The sequence below is a fragment of the Calonectris borealis genome, chromosome 27 (assembly GCF_964195595.1).
Source record: "Calonectris borealis chromosome 27, bCalBor7.hap1.2, whole genome shotgun sequence".
Classification (NCBI taxonomy): Eukaryota; Metazoa; Chordata; class Aves; order Procellariiformes; family Procellariidae; genus Calonectris; species Calonectris borealis.
Genome location: NC_134338.1, coordinates 5,972,319 through 5,994,451, shown reverse-complemented (window position 1 = coordinate 5,994,451; position 22,133 = coordinate 5,972,319). Strand labels below are relative to the sequence as shown.

Below are 22,133 nucleotides of genomic sequence, written 5' to 3'. Positions count from 1 at the left end.
TATTTTCCAGCTAGAACAGGAACCTACAGATTCTTTATTATTCTACAGAGTGATTAATGTCCTTCTTGCCACTCCTTTTACACACCTCCTTTCTACCCAACCTATTGCAGTCACTCCACTCAAATGCACGTGATCAGGTTGCAGATTCATTACTGTACAATTACATTTCCTTGTGACCCTCCTTTCCAGGGCTGGCAAATCTTGCACCAGTCAACTGAAACAGATCTTGACTAGGTTCCTGGAGCCTGAAGTCTTCCCATTCTGTTCAGTATAACTGGAAAGGGCGTCAGAACTGCTCCTGGAATTCATTAAAAACAGCTGCAAAGGGAATGCAGGGCTGGGAAGCAAACTAGGGTTTTTTGTTGTTTTGTTGCTTTCTTAAACGACATGCAACACCTGATCGTCCAAGAGAATTCAGGCAGTAGCCCCACACTTGGACAGTGCCAGGAAAACCAATAAGCAAGGGATTATATTCCATCTACATGCAAGAGCACTAGGGAAAATTGAGCCTGCGCTGAGGGAACAGTTTTGCTTGGTACTACATGGTCAGAATAGTGTGTAACCACTGTAAACACAGAAATCTGAGACCCCCCTGGTGAACGTACCCTCCCGTAGCTTCAAGCTGTACATTTCATCTGTGTTTTATCAACTAAAAAGCCTATACCAAAATGAACAAAAGGGGTGTCCTTAAAAGGATTTCCCATCCTTCTCTGTAGCCATGGGAAGCAATCTAATTAGAACAGTTATGGGATATGACTGAGCAAAAGGAACAGAAAAATACTGAAAGCTACCTGAAAACATACTGTTTCCTAGTGAACGCTTGGCACATTTTACACTTATAATGAAAATGGCACACACATCCTCCCATATGTTGCCTTTCCTGCTCAGTCAAGGGAAGCGTTGGTCCTAGACGACACAGTATTAGGCCGCTCAAAGTTTTAGAGCTAGAAATAGGGATGCCTCATGAGGCATCCTTATTTGCCAGTAAAGCCCACGGAGCCATTTGCATGACTTGTATGCAAGCCATGGGAAAGGAATCAATCTACGCCCCTCCCTGTCAGCTGAACTGCTAGCTCTTATCCCAGGCACGCAGGAATGGGCCAGCTCTTACATGGGGCACCCAACCCCCAGAGGAAATGCCAGGAATTGATCAATCTGAATCAGGAAACCTAGGTCTGGGGATGGAAAAATACCCGTTGGTCAGGAGGCCGAATGTAGAAAGCCGAGGTTTTGGGATTTTGGCATACATAGCAGGATCCCTTCCCCCATTCTAAATAGTGAGGAGTGCAGCACATCCATCAGGACAGAAAGGATGCTAATCAAGCAGAAAGATGGAGATCAAAGAGTGTCCCAATCCTTCATACGGAATGTGCTCCAACACGTCTCTGCTGTCCCAGTCTGCGGCAGCCGTTTTATAAACTGTCAGCATGTGCCTAGTCCATTCAGTCAGCTACTTCCCATCAAGGAGGGAGACATACAAAGATAATATTTGGGCTCAAACCCTCCTGTATTGTGACCTGTTGATAAACTCTACCTTGAAGTAGCAATATTAGTACAAACAAAGGTCAGGCTTTTTGGAACAAATGTTTAAGTGATTCATTAGCACTCAGCAGGTTCTTGCGAACGCAGGAAAACTAAACCTTCAACTGTGCAAGCTAACACAAACTAACATGCACACATGCAAACACGTCATTAAAAATACTTACAGAGTCTATGATCCCCTGAAGGGCTTCAAAACCATCATTCACTGGAAAGACATGATCTTTGCTGTCGGCAATTCTAGCCAGCTGACAGAGCGGTAAAAGTAAATAAAACAGAAATGCAAAGAATGAGATAAACTAGCCAGCAGGCAGCAAATTAAGACTTCTCCAGACTCATCCACTTGCAAGTAAAAAACCCAAATACTTCAAGTACTCTGTATGGATTGCTAGTGCATTATAGTTTGTCAGGCATTGAAAAGTTTGTGTCTTTAGCCTGACTGATTTTTTGAAAGCTCTATATTGGGAACCAGAAAAGTCTTCCCTTAACTTTGAAGACAAGACAAATGTGGCTTTCACTGATGTCCAGAGCCTAGTGATCTTTATTGCAAAAAACTGTCTCCCACATGATTGTAAATCACCCAGCACAGTAAATCCCCAACCAAAATAGGCCACAGCATCAACATGACAGGCCACTAATGCAGAAAAACATTCAGCACATACATCATTTAAACCAGGGAACTAATCAAAACGATTCAGTATTTTCACATATAGAGAAAACTAAAGCAAATTATACCCCACCTGGAGATACAGGCCTGATTCACCTGTCCTGTCAGGACAGAGATTTGACTATTTGTCCTAGGCTCGACCATTAGAGAGCCAAGAAGAAGAAAGCAGGGAGCTAACAGGAGATACTTTCCAAGCGGGAGGAAAAAGGGAGCAGAAGACCATTTGGAAGCCTACATGACAAGGAAAAGGTGGTGGTAAGATAAGGGGAACCAGGACATCACCTGTAAAGAGCTACATGCAGGTTCACTTGACAATAGCATGCTAAGGGTTAAGGCAAAAATATAAGCCCAATTCAGAAGTAATGAGCTCTCCATGCATCTGCTGGAGCAGAATCAAGTTTTACTGCTGCAAGGCCAACGTTTGTTATAGTAATTCTCTCCCATGGCAGAGGTAACATCAACCCAGCAGGCCTCTCTGGCGTTTCCTGTAGCATTGCAAATTGGAGGCAGCAGACTAGCCACACATTCCTCCCTAAACCCCACTGGCTCCACCTTTCCAGCTCATGTCACTCAGAACTCCCACTTCTCAAGCAAAACACCAAACTGCCAACCTCCTGGTTTGCATCCAGAGAAATACTCCAGGCAACTTTCCTCTGCCTGCTCTGAGAAGGGTAGTAAAGCTGCTTACCGCTCGTTGGCCAAGATACAGCAGCTTCTGTAAACCAGGATGTTTACAGTTTCCTCAACTCATTCCCCACAGTCCTCTTCCTAGCGCGTTCTGGGACTTCAGACACAGTCATCTAACTCCAGATCATTTCTTCAGCATCTAAATGACTTCAAGTCAGCTCTCTTTGAGGTCTGCTACTTTAGACCTAGCCTCTTTGCCATTTTTATTCCCTCTTTGCTTTTTCTATGACTTACTCTGGGTTACACTAGTCTCTGGTTTTGATTCAAAGGAGATTGTTCTAAACCAAGTTTGTTTTGATTCCTTTTTGAATCAGTGCTTGAAGCTTTGTCAGAAAGCTGAAAACCTGGAAAAGCTCTACTCAATAAGTATTTCAGCGCTCCACTTAAGGGCTGTACAAGCGTTTGACTCATTTAGAAAAACGTAATATCAAGTGCTACACTCGGTGTGAAATGTAATTCATGGACATACTAACATTCATATGATAAATTTAGAAGTCAGACTATCAAATGGGAAAACACTGTAAAATATTAGTGTCACTAATGAAGCTGTTTGCTTTTTACAGCATAGTTTTCCTGTGAAAGAAAAGCTGGACTGAAACTGAAGTGTTATATGGCAATACCTCAATTTTATTGCAAAAAAAAATAGTCCCCACAACCTCCTTCTGCCTACAGCTTAAGCCAGACTGATTTGCTATTCTTCATGTGTCTTTTCCTCTGCTCTTCTCCACCATTAGCAAGAGTCATGGTGGCACGCAGCCAGAGGGACAGTTCTCCACATATGGAGGTTAAGACAGAAAGGGGCTTAAACCCAACGCCCAGACCAAGACACTTCAGACTGTCAAACATTCAACAGAAGGAGAGGAAGACCACTTGAGAAGTCTTGAGAAAATGATTCAGGAGCGTGTGCCTGTGTTCAGCATGCACCTTTGCCAAGTACCCCAGTAAACACGAGTGCCTCCTTTACCTGGGTCTCATTGAAGTCTTTCACACCAACACAATATACTGTGGCTCCCAGGTCACGCGACCGATTAGCCTGGAACAAGGAAAGGTAGGATGACATGGATGCAAATGTGATGGGATGCAGGTTTCTGAAAGGTCTTAATCATAAATTTAGTTTTTTCTCTGTAAAGTGAGCATGGGGGGCTTGTCAAAATAGAGCTTTAAAAGCTTTCCTACCTGATTCTGCGGAAACACATTTTATCTGCTACCAGAGTAGCCATTTGTTTAGTAAAGCAAAACCCAAGGTATTTGGTAGGGTTTTTTTATACCAAATTAGCTCACGTTCCTAGCTTCTCCAACTTCCTAACATTTGTCTGCCCAACAGATGTACGACAGACTAAATCCATTTTCTTTTCATCATTTAGGACATATCCCAGCATAAGAGTAACCTAAAATGCTTTGGTATTTTCTATTTCAGACATCTGTGCCTGGACTCACGATATCCATAGGTGAAGAGACATTTCATTCCATCTGCTACAAAACTGTATCACTCCCAGTATTTACATAGCATCTCAAAGTAATAAAGGGAGAACATCCACAGGTTTGATTTTTCCAGGCTTTCATTGACATGCAAATGAAGTTGCATTTACTATTCAAAAAGCAACTGTTCTAAATGCTCTTGTCTGTGTAAGTATGAATTAAGTCATTTAGTCATATTTCATTAGAACAGAAACACCTGACTGAAAACCCATTCCCATAAAAGATGGTAGCAAGTCAGATTATATCAGAAGACTGTAGTAGTTCAAATTATTAGATAGCTTTACAAGCGCTTTACAAGTAAAGCATCGTTCCAGTTTCACACCAAGAAACTTAAACCTAAACAACTGAAGCAACTCGCAGCGTGAGAGCTGAGGTCAGAATCTCCATTCTACTAGCTCACTAACTGTTCCTCCCCAAACCAAAACAAATATAAGACTTCTGACTTCTCAACTTGTTCATTCACCTCTAAAAAACAAACTTGTTTTCTTGCGGATTTTTGATTTCAGAAGGGACGAAAAGGAGATGAACAGTAAGGAGGGGAACTCTAGATTCATGACATTCGTTTGTGCTGTAGCAATACTGGGTTTATTCTACAAAACCATTCTTTTTGTTGTTATTGGATTTAAAGCTGCACTTTGGACACATGGAGAGGAAAAATCCTGTCCATAGCAAATTCATGTAACAATACCATCTTCCAAGTTTGGGTCATCTTAATTTGTTTGACTGACAAGTGAAAATTGGTTCATCTCTTCAGAGATGACTATCGAAAGGACATCAGTACGAACATTATACAGCAAAGCTTTCAAGTGCTCAACTTACTGTTTATCTAACATTTTGCATAACATGCCAATTTAATGAGGGTGTTGAGAATACATGCTTGAATCTTGGAAACATTTGTGGAAACTTTGGATTTGATCATCTGAAAGGCTTCCTGATGTGACAGAAGATTATAGGAACAACAGTCATCCTCTTTCTGTGGTCTTTACTTCTTGTGCAAGAAGAAAAGTCAAAGTGAGAAGATTCAGGTATCTCCCAGAACAATCCAGTAAATACTGAAACTTTTCAGCTGTGAACTATTTTTTTTTAAACTGGAAGGTTTTATTTTTTTTAAAAACTGGAAGTTTAACCCCCCCTCCTTTTCCATGAGCAGTCTCAGTTTTGATGAGTCAGAGGCATTGCTGCTGTTAATGTTTATCTTTAAGATTCATGTCTAAAGAGCAAAGTGAAGTTTTGTCACTAGGGAAAAAGGTTTTCCCTACCTTTTGCCTGCAAAGCAGCAAGCCCAGACATCTCACTGTCTCCCTGGCTAAAAATGTGTAAGACACTTACCTCCCTCTCAGAGTAGAAAAATAGGTCTTCATGGAGTTCTCCATCTGTCAATGCAATGATGACACTTGCAGTTCTGTAACCTAAATACACAAACTTCTTTAGTCCCTTGTTTTTAAGTCGTATTTGTTAAACTAGCCTAGAAAGCATCCTGCTAGCAAGTTGTTAGCACACTTAAAGGACCAGAAACTGGACATCAAGCCCATGTCCTTACCTCCCTTCAGCCAACCAGTTTTCAGAAGACATGGATTTCTGCACACTTTTGCCACTCAGGCACCTGCCTTCAATACCAGTTTTATACCACACTCCTTTGATGTGCCAATGATTTTTAATTGACAGCCCCTCATAACTATTTCAATATTTCAGACCAGTAGATTAGACTGCAGCCATCAAAAAAACAAAGCGTTCCTAGTTATTTCCTGATTTTATTAATGCTGTCAATTGAAGAAATCCAGAGATTTTTTTTCAGCTTGTGATAAAAAGCTCAATTGGGTTTTAAACAGATATGGTAGGAAAATGGTCTAAAATCTTCAACCTTCCTATGTAACGCATTTCAGCAACATAGTTAAACCTTGCACTCTTCCCCTTGTATTGATTATAGCTCGGGCTTTACAAGTTTGTATTAGTTCTCAGGAGTGGCCAAATGGAATTAATTCATATTTCTGACAATAGACTTGCTACAGATATGAAGGAGCTCTGTAGGTACATCTCGCACAAACACTGTTATGGAAAGATAAAGGCTAAATATGTCAAGGCATGTAAATTATCAACCTTCAAATTTGTTCAACCATCTAGGGCATTTTCCTGCCATTACGAACAGCTGTGCCTTTAACTAGCTGTTGGCTGAAGAGACAAAAATCCAAACAAGCAACTTCAATTACTGTAGAACAGAGATCCAATACCTAAATTTCTTGGTGCCACTTAGAAATCCTCAATTTTAAATAATGTGGTAATGATGCAACACGAAAGTTGAGTGCTTGACAAACAATAAACAACGTGCAGGGTCATTCACGTTGCAGATGCCTAACTCAAGTGCCCAGGCTCTTTCTGTAGGAAATGGAGAAAAGTGAGCACTTCTTATATACGAACTTAGGAGCCCAAATGACTCCAGAGATGCCTTTCTCCCTCCATGGACTACTGCAGGAGCCTACTGCAGGTGGTATAAATACTCCTTTAGTGGAGCAAGGACAAACACACAGAACTAATAAAGATGAATTACACAGGCAGTCTTGAAGACCCAGTTGTCCACTGCTTCTTGCATATGATGTTTACATGTAATATGTATAGCAGCAGGTAAAAGCATTATCGATCCCAAATCGAATTGTTCTAGCTATCTATTCCAGTCTGCTGCAGTCATATTTTACAGATGAGTCCCAAAGCTGTGCAGACTTAGTCACTACTTCATTTTATTCATGAGTGGCCCTGCAAAACCATTAGGATTGGCTTTGTACTCAAACCTCTGCTCGCCTATCTTTTGCTTTCCAAGAAGCAATGTTTATATTTCTACTTCAGGCTTTGCAGTGCAAAAAGTTTTTACATTAATTACAAGGAAGGAAAGGATAAACGTCTTTACAATTGTCTGCACTTACTACTGGATTTGATAATTGCTTATTGAAAAACACTTTTATCTAACAGCATCTCCACAGGTTTCGGAAGGAAGAAGAAATGGTTACCTGAGTCCTCAAGCAAAAAGAGCAAGATAAGGTACCAGTCAGTTTTGGTAAGAGTAGGCACCTTCAGTCAGCCTGGCTTCTTACTTTTGGCCTGAAACAGATCCATTCCAGCTCTGGATCCTTTAAGCTCCACCTGTTCTTTTTCCTTTTCAGGAAAACTACCCTGAATAGCATTGCATTCCTCTAAGAATAGGAGCCACCCCCCACCTTTCCCTGCAGTGAAGCTGCATTTCAAATCTGTTAAAGTTACCAGTCAAAAAGAAAGAAATTGAAAAAAAACATTCAATGGATCAAGAAAGTCTCTCACCGTGAACATTTTCATAGTAAATCTGTTCACTTGCCTGAAATTAAATCAGAAGATTATTAGCAATAAATGAATAATAACACTTTGTGGGCACCTACGCATGCACCAGAAAGAAAGAGAAGATGGCAGTGAGGATGTCATGGCTGCAGTCTGCACATAACCTCTGCTTTCAGAGCTATCTGCTTCACAGAACAAGTTTCTTGCCTATGGTTTTGATTGTGTTACTTCAAGGCCTTATCTAAAGCATAACTCAGTCAAACCAACCCTAAAGCCATTGGCCAACAATAACGTAGTATCCCACTATTCTGCTATCTGAAAAATCACATTCACCTTCCTCCTTGAGAAATATCCTAGGTCAATTGATAAACGTTCCCCAGGAACTCTAGATGAACTACTCTAATTGCAAATAAACCAACTGCAGAGAGACAGTGTTACGCTTCTGCCTCCCACTTGATCTATGCACAAGCGTATTCTGCAAGGTAGAAGGGCAAACGCTTCAGTGTGCATCAATTCAAAATTAAAAAGTGGCCACCCTGAACATAATTGGTTTATGAATTTCATTTCTGCTCTGAATTTAAATTTGGTTTTTTGGACTTCGCCTGCAAACTTTCAGAATTTGGTTTTGGACTCCTAGTTAAGAGCCAGCATCTCTGTCAGGTCACCTGAATTTTTGTTGCGTGTTCACCTGCATTTTCAATAGGCAGACACTTCCACAATCCTCCAAAATGCATGTGTAGTACAGAAGTGGGAGGGAGCTCAGGAATTCAAGTTTAGAGAAACTCCTAAGCTTGTAAAATATACAGAAGGGGAAGATCAGAGCAGGCAATAACTTCTGCACAGCGCTTTTTGCCCACCAGTGAGAACAGGTTAGAGCCATGGCCTCAGCCCCCACCCAACTCTAACAAGCCTACTACAGCACCCATGCAGGACTCTAGACAGCTTTCCACCCTTCATGAACATGGATCCATGCGGGATTGCAATGCCAAAGCCTTCTGCCTTGTCCTAAGCTGAAAAGGCAGCTCCCCCCATAAAAGCTGAAGGCAAAAAGAAAGATAAGTAGTAGGGTTTGCAACCCCCTTCTTCCAGCTCCAACACTGAACGTGTACACTTCAGTGTACCTGTTGCATAAAAGGGAAATAGCCCCACTTACCTACCAGAGAATTATTCACCAGATTCCTTTGTTTAACATTTCCTGAGGAGCACCCAGACACAGTTTACAGGCACTATAGCATGCATCTAGTTACCCTTTCAAATCCTTCATGCATGTATGTGTCACCTCCCGGAAGGACTTTCTGCAGCTCTTCTAGACCCTGGCGTATCTGTTCCCTGAAATGAATGCAGATGCATTGTTAGATCCAAGATCAAATTTATCAGGAGCTGATATCCAGGTGAAGACACGTGTGGCAGAATCAGATACAGAGAGGGGGAAAAAAAGAGTTAACCCAATGTTTACATAGGCTAAGGTAATGTCTGGGTAGATACCTCTCTAAGGATGTGGAAAATAGAGCAGATGTGCTCCCAGTGTTCCCACAGCCTGGGGAAAATGTCACAACAGCAGTACCTCCTAGGTCAATATCCATACATTTCTTCCTAAATAAATATTCCCTGTGTAACCCTGGTCAAACCTCTGATGCAGAAGCAGAGCAGCTGACTTGCACCTGGCTCACTTTCCTCACCTACGCTTGCTGACTTGACTATACAAATGTCATCAAACAGCCACAAAAAATGACAATCTCAAACCATCCTGGCAACTCCAGTTTATTTGGACATAACAGCTTCAGTTCCTGTACAAACTGACTTGAAGATTAAAGCCTTTTCCAATAGCTTATTATGATTCAAGGTACCCGTTTTAATTTTTTTTAGAAATCCCAGGCACACCGACAGATCAACTGCAGGCTAAATGGGGCGGGCACCCATTTGTTGTTCCACCGAGTTGCAGACACCAAACTCTGGAAGCCAAGTACAGGCCAGAAGTCTTTAATACCAAGATAAAACCCTGCAATGTGTGCGGTGTATCTCTGAGCAAACTATACAATCTTCATGGGAAACAGATTAAGTCACTGCATGCAGGACCACACTGACAATGCAAGACCGAATGCCAGAAGTCAGTTTTGTCCCTGCATTTTTTAACTACTTCAGAAAATCCAGTTTGTGTGATCACATACTCTGTCTCACTCTATTTGTGAGCCTGATTGCAGCAGTGCATTAACATTATCCAGTCGACACAGCAGTAACTCCCACAGGGAGAAAAGAGTATCTGCTTTTGCCACAGATTGAATTATCAAACTTTCAAGAACTCATTCTGTACCTGCAATATCCCAAACCAGTTAGACACTGAGCTGTATATCATAGGTGGGCTACGGACAGATATTTCCTCCACTCAGCTACTCAAGCACATACCAAGCCAAAGCTGAATATAAAAATCAAGAGCATTTCCCATGATCAGAACTATTTTTCAACCGTGAACACTGAAATTTTAAAATAGACAGCAAAGGTCTTTAAAATATGTCAATCCAGTCCCATTAGATGCACTGAGTTTTTCCAAAAGGGATGCTAAGCACCCTCAATCTTCACATTCAGATGCTGATACACCACATGGACGCATGGGCAAGGTAGAAGAGGTTTTGCCACTACGCCAGCTTCCCTGTTAAGAAAGGCCAGCGCTAACTAAAGGACCAGCATGAAGCCCACACCTTGTTTGTCAGTCCTCCAATGAAAACCAGCAGCTCTCCCGTCAGCTGGCTTTTAGACTAATACCATATCAATATCCTGTTCCCAGTCAACATTTCTGGGACAGCTGGATAAATATGAAATACATTTCCACATGGGAAACGCTTAAGTCTCATAGCTTAGAGCCTTAACAGACTAGAGATCTTTGCAATGGGGTGTGCTCACAGGGTGGCAGACAGAAAGAGGCAGGGAAGAGGTCTTCCTCTGGCACCAAGTTAGATATGGTTCATTCTCTTTATACTTACTGTTGCAGTAAGTGGCAAGAGATGCTTAGGCTGGCTGGGTTTAATGACATTTTTCAAGGTTGGTATGTGTGTGGACTGCTCTTTAGGAAAGCAGCCAGTTTCCTATTCATTCCTCTATAGTAGCTGCTCTGGTATGCAATTTCATAGACATCCAATATGTAAAACACATGCTGACTTATACAGTCTTCACATGTGTTACATATATTTTTGCTCCACGTGGCAATGAAGTTAACAGTGGAAGCAAGAGTGATTAAAGGACCTCATCCAGCTCTCCTTCAAGTCAGAGTAAAAAAAAAAAACCACCCCATACATTTTACTGGGATTACCTTGGGGATCTACACGGGGATGACAGGAACATGCTTCAGAAACATGGCAATCAAACTGTCATTACCGAAAAATATACACCCTTGCAATCCATCCTAAACACTGTTTGCCTATAACATACTTTCAGACCTCCAAAGAAATCATGTTCACCTCTACCTCAAGAGTATGGGTATCACCTACGGCTTTCAAGGTTGTTTTATGGGAAGGGAGTTTCACCTGTTTGTTTGCAGAAGAAACTCCCCAAGAGTGTTTCAAAGACAATAAGGCTCTTATGCTCTGACAAAAGCCTGGAAATCTGTGGAAGACAGACTCCCTCAATGAAAGCAGTTTGAGTTAAAAGCCTAACTGCTGACAGAAAGACATTTAGAAGTCAAAATTAAGAAGGAAACCTCTGCCTTAGGAGGCCTTAATGCATTCTAGCAGAATGAGTGTCATATGTGAAAATGGGCAGGTAATTCAAACAATTAGATTAGAAGCACAAAGGTGTCACCACACTTCTCACAGTGGACTGGAAATCATTGATTGGAAGGAAGCTACATTGAAAGGAAGCTACAACAAGGACACAAAAGCTGCTGTGCACCTTTAAACCTCTTCTTACCTGTCTTCTGTTAACCTCATTAGAATCGTCCCTCTAGTTGAAAAAACAATGAAGGACATCCTGAGCTGAGGGCTGGAGAAGGAGAGAAAAAAAGTAAATTATTTTGGTGGTCCAGATCAGAGCTTACTGTATGCATAACACCAAACACACAGGGCGCTCCGATGGCTATCTAGATTACAACTCAACAGGACGAAAGACAGGACTGAGCAGCAAAAGGTGTTTTGCCCTGGGCCTTCCTACTCACGGCAAACCATGAGGAATCCTTCTAAAAGATGTAAACAGCACTTGCATCAGGACCTTAGGACTGCTAAAGCAAGACAGGCTTAAGTGCATCCTGGTTATCACCATGGAGACGAAAGAAGGCTAATTATGTTTATCATAACACATTCCACCCACTGGCCTGGGGGATTTTTCATCCAGTCTCAAGTCATTCAGTGCCTGAAAGCTACAGCCTCAGGCCTCTCCCTGCAGACCCAAACTTCAGGCAGTAGCCAGCCATCTCAGAAACAAGAATCTTCCTTCCCCACAAAAATACGATTTGATCCATGGAAGTCAGGCAGGAAAAAAGCGAACAATTAGCTTATCTACTCCTATTTCCTGCATGACAGAAATCTGCGGAAAAGCAGCCAATGGGATGATCCGAGAAAAGCATTAAGAACTCTCCCTCCACCAGGTCCCTGGTGGAAAGCAGCATGTGCTACTTGACTGCGACTGAGAGCACGTCTCCTATCCGCTGGCACGCACCCATCTCCTCGTTCGGTTATCTGCAACGCAGCACTTCTTACCTGATGAACTTGCGGGCCAAATGTTCCACAAAATGATATATTTCATTCCAATGGTGGAGGACACTTCCTGATCTAGGGAAACAATTATTACAGGAGATATTAGTTTAATTGCTGCTATTGTTTCCCAGCCTAATGTTTTGTTACACATGGCTCAGCTAGTCATTTGTTTTTATTTTGTTTAACACTCACTGTCCATATTCTTCCTTTAAAGAGATACTGAACTGTAAATGACATTTCCTACTTAACTTTGAAAAGCAAGAATGATTTACACTCCATGCAAGTGTTTGAGGCCACACTTGGCAATAACATATGGCAGTTACGCTAGACCTTTAGCACAGCCTTAAACAAATAAACCCTGTGTGAGTGAAGACCTGTCTCTCTGCACAGTATTCTAGATTAATTCCACCAACCCACTCGCCATACCATTATGCAGAGCTTTTACCTCAAGTGTATTTTGAGAATAAAATGCAGTTGGAGGAACAGATTATTAAACTTCTCTAGCATTTCCGCTGTGCTAGAGACTATGAAAAGTGAAACGTCTTAGGACCACATCTCAACTGTTCTGGCTAATTCTTTCACACCTCAGTTAAAGGCAAAACAAACTAATTTTGCTCCTCAGGAAAATAAGCCATGGACTATAATGGGATTGGATTATTCTTCTTTATGTTGTAAGAACCAGGAAAATATTAGGTTAATCAGAATCTTTCAGCACTAAATGTCCCTTCTGGCATAAACACTTCTATGAACACTGGAACATTAATATTGGAAAAAAATTCCTTCCTAGAGTTGGAAAATAAATGTGTCATCACTTATTTAATTCATTGACTACAATTAAAAATATTTATAGCGGAAATAACCATTCCAGCTTTAATAGAACCTTCATTGATCTGCAGCCTGAGGAAGAAAAGATGAACATTTGCAAAGATGTTTTTTCACTTCACAGAAAGAAAAGGCATCTGACCTGACTCTGTTCTACCTTGGATCTGAGAATGCAAATGAAGAGCCACAAATAGATTCACCCAAGTACTGCACACCTGGTACAGCCAAGCCCAGCCTGGCTGCAGATAGCATTACTTCACTTCCTAGCAGCACAGCAAGCATGCAAACCACGTTGTGCAGGTCATACAAATTTCCTTCCCTATTCTCCCCACACCTGGTTTTCATTTACAGCCATTCAGAAAAAACCTTGGCCTTACCCACTTGCTCCATGATACCTTAAGCCATTCTTTCTCTATATGGCCCCAACATATCCAAAGGCAACCTTAGATGACGTGCAATGAGGACCCTTGCACAAGTACAAGAGCATATGGTCCATGCGGAAAAACAGTGAATGCTCTGGCTCTCGTTGCGCCAAGGACCTGACACCAAATGCGCCTCTTTAAAGATAACCTGACAGGCACCCCCATTTTGTCCGTGACTGTAAGGGACAGATTGCAGAAGCGATTTGATCATAACCAAATGCTAATAGTGCGAGATTACTTCTTGGCTCTCTTTCCTTTCATCAGGCCAGGGCTTGAAATCATCGCTTGTTCTCCATGCAAATGGGTATCAGAAAGGACCAAAGAAACACCAATAGCAAGGGTCTTGATAAACTAATTAAACCACACAGCCAGTGGGAAAATTGGTGTCTTAAAACAGATGAAGGGCAAGGTACATCAGGACTTGCTCTCAAATGAGAAACTTAACCCCCACTGCATCCAAACTGCAAACTGATAGAACAGAGACACACAAAGCTCAACCCCAGGTGCAAATTTCTCTCAGATGTATGGAATAACTCTGAGTCCTTGAATACGACAGGTACTCCGGTACCATAAATGCCAAATAGCCCAAATAATTTCCAAGAACTGGCCTGGAAAATAAGTATCGATTGTCTTTATATGGTGAGGCATAAAAGAAACACTTGACTTGATAGCAATGGTTACATCAGTCTCCAGAAGACACAAGAAGCCAAGGCTTTGTTAACCATAAAACAACCACCTCCTTCAGTGCAGTGTATGTTGCCTTAGACCAATATCCACCTCTCAATAAAAGTGCACCTCATTAAAGTTTCACGTGTCTTCTGAACCATCTGGTAGCAGACATGTGAAGAAGTCAGGACCCTTTCACAAGTATACCCTAACCAACCTTCTCTTAGCCGTCAGATAAGACGACTATACTACATTTCATGTTAAGGGAAAACTTAGCTCTCAGTCTCTGCCAACACAGAAGCTCTAGCTAGCCCCCACTTACAAGAGGACACTGCCCTAGAAGCTGCATTAGCCTTTAAAAGTATGGTTATTTCTTCCCCTTTGTTATAAGCCTCTGAAAAAAAGTTGATCACCACTTAAAATTACTGCAGCAAGGCAGCTAGGAATGAGCACATAAGGTATGTAGGTCACCATCTAAAACTCCTGTCATTTCCCATGGCTCTGAGAAGCCATGCATTTTTTTGAAAACAGCATTTGCCAGAATAAAGGTTAAAAACCAATAGCTCAATTCAATGACGTGCCAGTCAATAGCACATCCTGTTTAAGTGTTTGCCTTTGCAACTGTTGTTCTGCTGGTCTTAAATTGTTTGAGCAGTTTTTTCAGGTAAGCAGTGCTTTTTAATTCTTCACACAAGTATGGCTTCAGCTTCTGCTGCACCTCCTCCCCTTCATCATCCTCGCTCTGTTCTCCCACCTACAGTCCCATCTTTATGCCCTCTGGAACAAAACTCCAAGCGTCTGAAGTTACAGCTCTTTTTCTGTGAAACCTTCCCACACATCTATTAACACACAAGAGGAACAACCTGAAGTTCAAGAGCAGCAGAATGTTACATGTCTATTTTAAAGAAACTTCTTACCATTGCTACAATCATAAAAACAAACCCACTCTACTCCACAAAAGGAGGACCGTTTCTGCTTTCAGTTCCAAAGGCACTGAAGTGGGGCAATTGGAATAGTCTACAACCCGTTTATTCTTCACCTCTTCCAAAGCAAGCTATAAAAGGGTCCCAAAATGAGGGTTCATGCTTTTGCTGACCATGCAACGTTCCTTCTAGCACAGCAAGTTTTCCATCTGTAGCTAGACAGCTTGCAGTCTACTTGCAGTTAATTTCTCCATCTAATCAAGCCCAGGTGTCAGTGGCTATAAATGCCCAGGTCTGCATTTAGAAGAAAGTACTCCTCTAATACAGAAAATACATCTTCTGAAACACACTTCAGACCTCTCACAGTCTCCACTTGGCATAAAATGGACAAAACCAATAAAACTAACCTTTTTGCAGTCAATAGAAGGTTTGCAAAACCAGCATTAGCTTAGAGTGTTCACCTCCACAGCTTTCGGCTGTGTTATTCGGAAGCCCCACAGTAAAAGACACTTGTCACTTGTAAAGCCTCTCATAAGGCAGGCCAAGAACTCTTAATAGGACAAGTATTTCTAAAGCCTAACTGTAAGACAATAGAAGCCAAATTTAAAATCATTACCTCGTCATATTCCCAAAGAGAATCAAGATGATCGGCGAGCCAACACTTTGCAGCTGAATGGTTGATGCTATAAACTTGCAATTTAAGAAAAGGCTCATCCTGAGGATGCCAAATTCTCTTGCTGGAGAAAAGCCCAATAAATGGAAATTAAGACTAAGTAAACCATTATGCCTTTAACAAGAGAATGATACATTCTGTGGTCAACTGTGCTAAATTTTTGTACATCTAAACCAAATCCAAGGCTGAGAGAGAATCAGTGATTCCAGACAGAGAGCCACACTCTGGCTAAACCCTGCCCTCCAGCAGGTGCTTTTCTCCTACTCGCTATGACAAGGTGCACCGTAACCCAAAGCTGCAACAACTCAAACTTCCTTACAGTTTGACTTTTTTGTACTTTTTTAGACTCCTTATTTCTGTTTCTGTCATTGGACCTTCTCAGAATACCCACGGATTTACTTAATTCACAAACTAGAAGAAAACAGAATCAAGCCCACAAACTCTTATACAAAGACTTCACACCAGTTACATGCACTGCAGCTGACAGAAGTACATAAAGACACCTGATGCAGAGACTGATGTTGATCCAAATTCTCCTTAAACTTTCACAGTTTGGACTAACTTCAAGAAGTCTCATAGCTGTCAGAAGTGGCATTGACCCAAGAAGTTTTGCAGCATCTTTTTATTGAGCTCTTTAAAAAATAACACAAATGAGCCAAAAACTGTCCTTTGTTTTTCCAAATACTTCAGGCGCAATTTTGAAAACACTACATAACACAAAGATGTTAGAGAGGTGACGCAATTCTTTCAGGAAACACTACTATCTTGTGCCACGCTTCACACGAGACAGCTCACCAGAGATACCGTCAAACATTTGAGATTACAGGGTCTATAGAGGTCCAGTTCAGAGCAGGATAAGCCTCCAAGCCCAAACACAGTCCAAGAACATTCTTCTCTTCCCGACTGGCAGGGGATACATAAAAAAACCAACTCATAAGCAAGTAACCATGGACTGAATTTACATCAAGCAGTAGACAAAGTGCAGAGTGCTGCAGGCACACGCTTAATCCTGGATGCAAGGCAGCTCCCATCCACCCCTTTTAGTTAACTTCAGATTCACCACTGGCTAAAAACACGTACGCAGGTCTTGATGGGCAAGGATTTCACATACTAACTTAGCTCATTGCAATTGCATGCTTACAGCAGGCTTAGGAGTGAATTACATTCCTTCAGGCAACAAGCAAAAAGACACAAGAATATGCAAATTCCCCCACACTACCTTGCGAGCATCCCTCAACCCTCATGCTACAACAAAGAAAAAACGATGCCTCCATATACTTGCAACCCCCTGCCACCCAAAACACATACGTTGCTCCGGATTTGGGCCTGCGATTCCAGAAAAGCAGTCAAGGAATCACTGACTACGTCTATGAAGATCAGAGATGATTTTGAATCTATTTCCACAGACACTCAATTTTACCATTACCTACTAAAGGCTTGTATTTCTTCAGATTAGAGCAGCTAGAATATTATTCAGCTCTGTAAGGGTCCTGAGGTTAGCTCTCTTGGAGGGCTCACGTTTCCCAGGGGAAGAGTCACCACTACTGGAAGCAGTTCACGTAGGTCAGTCTCCCTGCCTGGGTGATGCAGAGCGTCTGTCTGCTTTCCATCCCACTGTGGCCCCTATATTCTTCTACACTCTTAGTGTAAATCTGGATTTAATCCCGCTTAGGTCATGGTAACTACAGCTACTAAAGCAAGATTCAAAGAAACAGCCATTAGCCTCTCCAGAGCAGGAGTTTCACTTCAATACAACTGGTTAAAAATAGATCAGCTGTCTGGCTGAATAATGAAGGGATCACAGGAAACAGCTTGGATTACTTGCTTCATTTTGCCAAGGATCTTTTAAAGCCAAGTTTTCTTTCACACATGTACAGTTCCTTGCATGTTTTCTGCACATGGGTATAAAATGCCTACTATCTGCACACAACAGGCAAGAGCATAGGAAATAACGCCTTTGACATACAGAGGATACAGCAAAAGAGTACTGAGAAGACTTACTCATTGTTATTCCTTCGTCCCTACCTGCAAATAAATTAATCTTGGGAGCTGCCTCTACTTAATGTTCAACTGTGCTTGTGTGGGGTGTTTACATACTACAGCACTAGATACCATGTCAGTTAGGGGGTGGGTCATAGTCTTCATTAATTAGTCACAGGGATGATATTTTTAGAATAACTGGACAACGTCAGCAAAAACAAATGTTTGCCTTATGTTTATCAGCATCTCACTGCTTCCTCATTCTTCCTTCTTAATGAAGGCCCTATATCTTATCTCACATCCAGGCTGTAAATTCTTTGGCGCCATCTTTTGCTACCATTCAGTCTACGGGATCCTCAATCCATGAAACCCCTGAGCACTACAGTAACACAAAAGGACACGCCATCTAGGACTAGCGCTCTCACCAATTCTCCCAAGATAAGCGGGCCTTACCTTCCACTGGGCTCGTCTTGGTATGACCTCCACTTTGAGATGCTCAGCACCCTGCATGACTAGATATTGCATATAACCTAAATAGCATACAACTGTATTCTAAATAGCATACAGCTTGAGTTGTAGCTCTCTCCACCTTTTTTTTTTTTTTTTTGCAATCAAAAGCACAAGAGAAATGGATTAATCCAGTCTTAACTTATGTAAATACAATTCCTTCAGCAAACCTGCCATCAGGCAACTCAGAATTTCAGGTTAGGTGTTTGTGTGTGTAACGCTATTTTTGTCCGTTTAAGTTTGCGGCATGTGAAGCAACAATCCTCAAGAGAGCTGGCAAATGTTAGTTTCCTCCAAAATTGGAGCACTGCACCAACAACAGCGTGACAACTTCAGTTTTACTTGGCAAGGAGTTAGCCCAGCTCGAACCGCAGTCCTCTGGGGTGTCTTTGCATCACTTTTGGAACGTAACTCTGCTAGCCTGAGGTCCAATGGTCGCAGCATGAGAGGCCTTCTCTATTGCTACCTAAGCTGTGTGAGAACTCTTGGAAGTGATAAAAGACATCACAAGTGCATGCACAGAGATTAGGGATGCTACTGTCACCTAGCAAGCATATCTGGTATCGCTCAAGCTTTTGTTCTGTTTGTGACATGCACATCAAGGTTGCCTAGCATAACAGGATTATTTCTGAATGGCTGAATACTAAATTTTCTTCTCCTTCATGACCATGAGAAATGGGAGATTTGCTTCAGGTCCTCTGAGCATGCCATCCGTAGGGAGTCATGTCTCCAGCTGCCTGGAGACAGCCGGAGGAAACCTGGTTTCCCTTCAACAATTCACACAGCAAGTTTGCAGGAATCTTCTAAGAAGAACGTTGCAGGGAGCTAGAGCATCACTTCATGAGAACAGCCTCCAACACATGCCCTTTCCCCAGTGGGTTACATGTTCACTTTGAAAGTCTTCTTGTGGCCAGAAGCATGCTTCAAGAGCCAGCGCTGTGACAAGGACTGCGTATAGTGCAGCAGCTGGAACATGTCCTACGAGCAGCACACATACAGGGTGCTAAATGGACTTAAGTAGTCACTAAATCCAACCAGGCACTGAGGCAAAAGGGTCAGTAGAGGGCTCTAGCCAGCGCTGTGACAAGGACTGCGTATAGTGCAGCAGCTGGAACATGTCCTACGAGCAGCACACATACAGGGTGCTAAATGGACTTAAGTAGTCACTAAATCCAACCAGGCACTGAGGCAAAAGGGTCAGTAGAGGGCTCTAGCACTGGTGACTTCCGGGGCTGTGTTTATTGCTTTTATATTGCTCCTTTGATCCCAGAAAGTAGGTTGCTTAATATTCTAATGGCTTTCTTCCACCATTGAAATTAACATTTCATGTTTCAGAATCTAAATCTCTTCTGCTTCAGTGTCCTTTATCACTTTTAATAACTTTTACACAGTTTTAGAGGTATTTCAAAGAAAAGCAGTGAGCCCTAAATCTATTATTATCATTTCATAGTTTGCCTGAAGGCCTCTATAGGCATCGTGTCTCTCTGCATTCAGGACTTCAGCAGCATTTTTGAAAACATTCTCTACACAATTAGAAGGTAGAAAACCCAGATAAATAAGACTCAAGTTTTTTAGAACTTCAGCTTAGCATCTGAGGAATGAAAGAAAGTTTTAAAGATAGAGGATATGGGATAACCTACTCCACCACAGTAAGTCTCTCATCAGCCTCCTCAACAGCTAAACAATCGAGTCCACGGCATATTGTACACACTAATACCTTAAACACCATAACTCTTCTCCAAATTCCACTGGAGACCAAGGACATTTTTACATCAGTCCCTGTTCATTTCTGCACCAGAAACATGCCAGAAATAGGAATCCTGCAACTGTCAAAGCAGAATTTTTTGTTGGATACCTTGATACATTCACTGAGGTAAGCCTGCCTACTTTACAGTTTGTGCCAAGTTTCATATTTCCACCCAAATTCATAATCCCTTGAGCAAGCCTAGAAAGTCATGCCTTTCAGTAAGAGGACAGCACAGAACTTGAAATAAGTGGCTGTTAAAATTACATTAGCTCCGAGGTATAACACAGCATATCCATCAGTTTTGAGAAAACCTTCAATTCTGCTTCAACTTTCAGGGAAATGCACTTTGCAAAAGCTGTCTGCAGTACAAATCATGCTCTGTTTCTTTTTTTTGTATGTAACAATAAAAGTATTCCAACTAATAACTGAACAGCCAAAGCAACAAAATGCATTAGACAGGTAAATCTTTCCACTGAATAAAGTTAAAAAAAAAAAAAATCTTTCCCCTGGAGCATTAGGACAACTGGCATAGTAAAATATCCAGTGTCTCAGTCTTACATTTTACCCAGTATTTTGTAATAGTGTGTTATGTAATTCCAAGTCATTTATACTAATGGAATGTGGGAGCTACTGCAAAACACTCAAGAGGATCAGTCAGAAAGCTTCATCCGCGAGCACTTTTGGCAACTTGCAAATACTTTCCTGTCTCTGAAATTTATGGTTAATAATGTCAGTACCATGGCTCTGGCATGCATATTCTCCAGTATTTCCAAACCCGTGGTTCAAAATAACTATTCTTAATCAAGAAAGTTAGAAGAATCATTTTAGCTAGTCCTTTTTTTATACTTTTTTGTAAATTGTTGTATTGCTTCAATATGAAGCTTTCCAAAGTTCAGCACGTATCTATTTCACACTGCTCCATCTACAATCTGAAGGCCTGTAAAGAGGCAAACTTACCAATGCCAAGAAGATGATACTATCACAATCGGTGATGAAAAAGGCGAGGTAGGAAGTTATCTTCAGTATAAACAGTTAAGCAGTCAAAATATGCATTTGATTAACAGGAAACAAAGAAAATGTGACTCAGCGCAGAGAAAATAAAGCTCTCTTTAAATAAGGCACTCTAGCTGTTTTCCATCACAACAGCCCAAATCAGACCCTTTCAAAGGGAGTAGCCACCTCTCAGATCCCGGTCTTTACCTGCAAGTTGCTGCTCTAGAACGTTCAGAGCTAAGGAGCAAGCTGTACAGAAGCAGACCTCCAGGCAGGCGAGCATTTCCTCCACGTTTTCAGCGACAGAATTAATGCCTGCAATAACTCTCCAACCCCTGCTTTCATGAGTGCCTCAACCTTCACGGTTCATAGGGAAATCAGAGGTGACCAGGGTGCTGCCCTTCTCCCAACCGCTCTTTTAAGACACTACAGGGTCAAGTACACAATAGAGTTTCTATATCAGCCACAGCAAAATTTATAACAATTTGATTTACAGAGCACAATGGGATTATATGCTATAGACCTACCAAAGAAGTTACCACAACAAAAACAAAGCCAAAGTAGTAAGGAGTTTTGCAGGTCCCTCGGGGACACGGTGACTTCTACAAAACCAAAATCCAAAGAAAACCTCCGCGGTATCAGTATATGCCATTCCAGTTCATGCCCAGAGAAAGATTTCTTTGAAAAAGAACAGACTTACTTGTCTAGAATGAAATACAAATCAAATCCTCCATAACAGGCAGGACCACCGTTCTCTCTCTTTCCACCTTGTCCATCACAGGCAAGCATAAAAGTTGCTAGGAAGAGCCATTTGAAGCCAAATCTCAAGATGCTTTGCTTTGCAATGGCCATTATATCCAGAGAGGAGGAGAAAAAGAAATCTCTTCTTCCAAGGCTCCTTTATTTCACAGGTTTCTCCACAAAAGCCATTCAATGACCTTTAAATGTGTGTATATATATATATTTTATTCCTTAAAACTCCACTTGCAACAGCTGTCCTCAGGAATTGCAAGACTTTCCCCCTTGTTTCCCTTGCACTTCTGTTT

At 41.6% G+C, this 22,133-nt stretch overlaps 1 protein-coding gene across 1 annotated transcript in view; it reads right to left on the bottom strand.

Annotated features, from left to right (window-relative positions):
• The window catches only part of ANTXR1 (ANTXR cell adhesion molecule 1), a 107,863-nt gene extending 85,730 nt beyond the window's left edge, over nt 1-22,133 (bottom strand). The window contains exons 1-8 of the mRNA XM_075174666.1: nt 21,788-22,133; nt 12,358-12,429; nt 11,573-11,644; nt 8,920-9,001; nt 7,679-7,712; nt 5,702-5,781; nt 3,858-3,926; nt 1,707-1,787 (exon numbers count right to left, since the gene is read on the bottom strand). Coding sequence (XP_075030767.1) covers nt 1,707-1,787; nt 3,858-3,926; nt 5,702-5,781; nt 7,679-7,712; nt 8,920-9,001; nt 11,573-11,644; nt 12,358-12,429; nt 21,788-21,939 — 642 coding nt within the window. The 5' untranslated portion in view covers nt 21,940-22,133. The remainder of the gene's footprint in view (nt 1-1,706; nt 1,788-3,857; nt 3,927-5,701; nt 5,782-7,678; nt 7,713-8,919; nt 9,002-11,572; nt 11,645-12,357; nt 12,430-21,787) is intronic.